Below are 4,990 nucleotides of genomic sequence, written 5' to 3'. Positions count from 1 at the left end.
TTTTAAAATGGTGCTAAAGGCTCAAAATGCATCGTTAGTTTACAGTATTTACAGCACCATTAGACTATCATTGTATTTCTTATTATTCTCTATTTGCTTTATCGGTTTCATGTCACAATTTAATTTTTTCTTTCCTATTCTTGCAGAAAAAATGATTTCTAACATGATTTTCACACAGCAGAGTACAAATTTGCTATCTCAATTCAGTAAAAAATAAGTCATCTACAAATGGACAATTAACAAGAAAATTCTTGATTTGATCTAATTCTAAATAACTCTAAATATGTAATCTACAAATGGACAAATGGACAGTTTAGATATCTCAGTATATTTCCTCCTTTTCTTGTTTAGTAATGGACTAATCATTTATTTCTCTATTTAACTTTTTTCCCCTTTCTTAGTCAATGACAGTCTTAAGTTACATAGCCTGTTGCGTTATCTTGGTGTGAGATAATTGTAGTCGAAAGGCCACCGTCATTCCAACTAATGACATCGATTTGTCTTAATTGGAAAAATACGACATCGATTTGTCGCGATACTTGGCAAAGAATAGTCATACGAATAATAGATGGATATTCATGACCGTCATTCCTACTAATGACATCGATTTGTCTTAGTTGGAAAAATACGACATCGATTTGTCGCCATACTTAGTAAGGAATGGTCATACGAATAATAGACGGATATTCATGCAAACTCCATTAGTAATTCCATGGGAAAATGTCACAAATGGTCTCTGAAGTTTTATCTAATGTTCAATTTCATCACTGAACTTTTGATTTGCTCAATTTGGTCTTTGAATTATTAACAAATGTTCAATTTAGTCCTTTAGTTCAAACAGTTAAGTGATGACTGTTTTTCCTTCTTCTTTTTTTCTTCTTCTTTCTTCCCTTCGCCGGCCATGGCGGAGGGAAGGGTGACCCTGGTTGGCTAGGGCCGCCCGACGTAGGCGAGGGAAACTCTCGCCGGATGCCGGCTTCCCTCCGCCATGGCCGGCGGAGGGAAGAGAGAAGAAGAAGAAGAAGAAGAAAAAAAAATTAAAAAGTAAAAAGACCAAAATATTTAAAAGTAAAAAGACCAAAATGCTCAATTCCGTTAACTTTAACTAAAGGAAGGACGAAATTAGTGAATTTTCAAATAGTCGAGAGACTAGATCGGACATTTATCGATAATTCAGGGATCAAATTGAACAAATTAAAAGTTTAGGGACGAGATTGCACATTAAGTAGAAGTTTAAGGATTATTTGTGACATTTTTCCTAATTGCATTGTCGGACAACGATCAAGTAGCAGATTCAAGTCGGAGAGAGAGAGAGAGAGAGAGAGAGAGAGAGAGAAAGTACCTGGATATTTCCTTAATTCAGCAACACGTGCAAATGCGAATCTTGAACTCAAACCTCAAGTAGCTTCTGACTAGTCCACAATAAGCCAGAGTTTATTTGTTTCATGCAGAGGTTTTCGACAGTTAAATAGCGGTGGCGTGCATCAAATCTGATTCATCAAGCCTTCTTTTCTAGGAATATCAAACTGTAGGAGCAAACTTCGGAAGATGAATCAGGAGAAGATGCTCCTGGCGATGCTGAAAACGGCATCTCAGATGGCATTCGTGATTCTTTTGCTTGATTTTGCAGTTGTAGCGGAATCATCTCCTCAGAGTCTGGCTTGGCCAGGATGTCCGGACACATGTGGCAATCTCACTGGCATTCCGTATCCTTTCGGAATTGGGCCTGGCTGCTTCTTGGGTCCCCAGTTCGAGATCGATTGCCACCGAGCCTATGGCATCTCTACTCCGGTACTTAAGAATTTGAGTGTGGTGGTTTTAGATATCTCGCTACCGGGTAGTTTAGACTCTTCAGGCCTCATTAAGGTCAGCCAGCCCATATTGTTCTCCCATCTCAATTGTTCGGCCAACCAGCAAAACGACGCCCCGGTGGATTTAAGGGCCAGTAACGGCATATTCAGGTACTCCCAGATTCATAACTATTTTGTCGCCGGAGGTTGTGAGAGTCTGGCCATGATGGCCAGCACGGACACCCCCAGAGCGGTAGTGGGATGCAAGTCTTCCTGCGGCGGAAATGGGACTCTTGGATTCGACCAGTGCTCTAGTGGTACCGGTTGCTGTATGACTTCTATCCCTGATGTTATCAGCAAATACAACGTGGAGTTCAAGACTCTTAATGGCGAAACTACAGCGCCAGAGGATGTAGAATGCAGGTATGCCTTCTTGGTTGCGAAAACATGGTGGCATCAAACTGATTTGAACAGTTTACCGCCGAACGTTCCAGTGATGCTCGAATGGGCGATCATCTCCTATGAGTATACCCTGCTGACCAAACAAAAAAATGGGCGAGGCAATGACAGTTCCGCCACCTGCCGTGCATCCTCGGCGCCTGGGGTGCGTAGTCTAATATATTGTTCTTGCAATCAAGGCTACAGAGGGAATTATTTTCTTTCCCAGGGATGCCAAGGTGAGAATAGAACGTCCACTTTTATTTTGTATCTTGACCTTATTCGATATTCCAAGCTTGCTAGGACGATATGCGAGCTCGAAACCTACAAAATAAAGCCGTGAATATAGCTGGAATAATTAAGTTGTTGATGGATGCTCACGAATTAGAAATACAAGAGAATTCAAGGGAGAATTCGACTGCTGAATGTTTCGTCTGATATTATATTTATATAGAAACTGCTTGTTCGTTTTGCTTCTTTCTTTGATCCCATTCATCATTTAATATTGATTAGATATCAACGAGTGCAAAGAATATCCAAACCTCAACTGCCGAGGGAAGTGCGTGAATCGATCGGGGTCATATGACTGCGTAGACAATAAGGTCATCATCATTATAGGTACGTCACTGTTCGCTCCTTTTTTCCCACGGTCACGGAATGTGACTCTGTGCATACACCAATTTCATTGGCATGAATGACGAATATTACCATTTCTGCTCAATTTAAATTGTGCTTTCATAATCTGTGCATTCAACCATGCTTTTTACTTAAATCCAAGACTGAAGAAAAACTCTTTGAATATTATCTACTAGCTTCCTAAAACGATTGTGGTTGACTTTTTTCTACACAGGTGTGGGCACAGGCGTTGGAGCCATATTATTACTTTTGTTTTTTTGGAGGTTGTTCAAATTCTTGAAAAGAAGGTGTGAGGCAAATACCAAGTTAAAATTCTTCAAACTTAATGGCGAACTTCTAGTGCAAAAACACCTATCTTCCATTGAAGACAATCGTGTGGAGAAAGGTAAGTTGTTCACCTTAGCGGAGTTAGATACGGCTACGGACCATTTTAACGAGAGTCGCATATTGGGTCGGGGTGGTCAAGGGACTGTTTACAAGGGAATGTTGTTAGATGGAACGATCGTTGCAGTTAAGAAATCCGAAGTTGTTGATGCTCGACAAGCTGAACAATTTGTCAATGAGGTTGTTATTCTCTCCAAAATCAATCATAAAAATGTGGTCAAGCTGTTAGGATTCTGTTTGGAGAGTGAAGTCCCTCTTCTTGTATATGAATTTGTCCCCAGTGGAACTCTCTACCAATATCTTCATAATCCGGAAAGGGAATTTCCCGTCTCGTGGGAAACACGGTTAAGAATTGCTAGTGAAGTTGCTGCGGCTCTTTCATATTTGCACTTTGCTGTAACCATACCAATTTATCATCGCGATATTAAGTCATCAAATATACTCTTGGATGAAAAATTTCAAGCCAAAGTGGCAGATTTTGGAACTTCCAAATCAATTGCCATTGACCGCACACACTTAACCACGATGGTGCGAGGAACCTTTGGATACTTGGACCCGGAGTACTACAAAACCAGTCAATTTACGGACAAGAGCGATGTCTACAGTTTTGGGGTTGTCCTTGCCGAGCTACTAACAGGAGAAAAGGCAATTTCTCAATCAAGGGCGGAAGAGAGCAGAAATCTATCCATGTACTTTGTCATTTCGATGGAGGAGAAGCGTTTGTTCGATGTTCTTGATAAGGAGGTATTAGACCATGGTGATAAAGAAGAAATCATTGCGGTGTCTAACTTGGCGGAAAGATGCTTAAACCCTAATGGAAGGTACAGGCCTACAATGAAGGAAGTGGCCATGGAATTGGAGCGTGTACGATCACTACGAAATCCTGTGATGGTTCGGCAAGATGAGGAAGAGATGGATCCCATTAGGACTGGATCTATCTGTGGTACGGTCTCCGCAATGATGCGATCAGAAGCCGATGTAGGGCTGACTTCGTGGTTATCTGATTTGCCGAGATGAAGATGCATCTAATTGTTTTCGTCCAATTTTCTATTAATATGAAACCTGGCAGTCTCTCTATTTGCCCCCATGTGTGAGTTATGGAATAGTGTCGATTGTACTAAAAAGTGCAGCACAGAAATGATATGCTAAATTCACGCACCCTTTCATATACGCTTCTTGATTTCTTGTTATTATGCATCAGCTTTTCAATGGGTTGTACTACTGTGAATGTCCCATAAGTTTTAGCCGGCTGCTGGTTTTTTGTTGCACGTACCTGAGATGCAAAGAGAATTTTGGATTTTCAATCTTTCTAGTTTTACAATATGTAAGTTGTACTTATCGGGGCGCATTTGAACGCTTTACAAGGTAATTTTGACCTTTCCTTGAATAAAAATTATGGTGTTTGTTAAAATTTTACTGTATCACTTTGAGTCAAGATCTGCATGGGCAAAGCCTAAAGCCCAAGACAAGTACCCTTGGACTTTGATACGAATGGTGATAGATGGCTTAATGATTTTTTTTTTTTTTTATATTTATTATCATTATTTTTTTGTCTTTCAATCTTACACTTGTTAAACTATCAAATTTCCAAGGTTTAGTATTCTGACGATTTGGATAATTTATGAGTATACGCATTATCTACCCTACACGCAACACTTTTCCTACTAAATGTTTACATTGTACTAAGGTATACATCCTTTTTGCCCATAATCAAAGGAGAGTGAGAAACCGTTCTCACCACC

The 4,990-nt window shown here is 40.1% G+C and overlaps 1 protein-coding gene across 1 annotated transcript; it reads left to right on the top strand.

Moving 5' to 3' along the window:
* Positions 1-1,488: 1,488 nt before the first annotated feature.
* On the top strand, positions 1,489-4,438 carry LOC104414070 (wall-associated receptor kinase-like 8). The gene is made up of 3 exons (XM_010025069.3): positions 1,489-2,467; positions 2,742-2,846; positions 3,079-4,438. Exons 1-3 carry the CDS (start codon positions 1,549-1,551, stop codon positions 4,263-4,265), a joined length of 2,211 nt encoding a protein of 736 aa, XP_010023371.2. The 5' UTR covers positions 1,489-1,548; the 3' UTR covers positions 4,266-4,438.
* The last annotated feature ends 552 nt before the right edge of the window (positions 4,439-4,990 follow it).

This window comes from Eucalyptus grandis, chromosome 1 (genome assembly GCF_016545825.1).
Source record: "Eucalyptus grandis isolate ANBG69807.140 chromosome 1, ASM1654582v1, whole genome shotgun sequence".
Lineage (NCBI taxonomy): Eukaryota > Viridiplantae > Streptophyta > Magnoliopsida > Myrtales > Myrtaceae > Eucalyptus > Eucalyptus grandis.
Note: the sequence above shows the minus strand (reverse complement) of the source record. Positions and strands in the feature narration are given on the sequence as shown.

What these genes read in the sequence shown, in the direction of transcription:
- LOC104414070 (XM_010025069.3), top strand. Translation starts at nt 1,549, where the DNA reads ATGAATCAGGAGAAGATGCTCCTGGCGATGCTGAAAACGGCATCTCAG. An exon ending in TCTTTCCCAGGGATGCCAAG is followed by an intron (nt 2,468 to 2,741) that starts GTGAGAATAGAA and finishes AATATTGATTAG; the next exon opens with ATATCAACGAGTGCAAAGAA. An exon ending in TAAGGTCATCATCATTATAG is followed by an intron (nt 2,847 to 3,078) that starts GTACGTCACTGT and finishes TTTTCTACACAG; the next exon opens with GTGTGGGCACAGGCGTTGGA.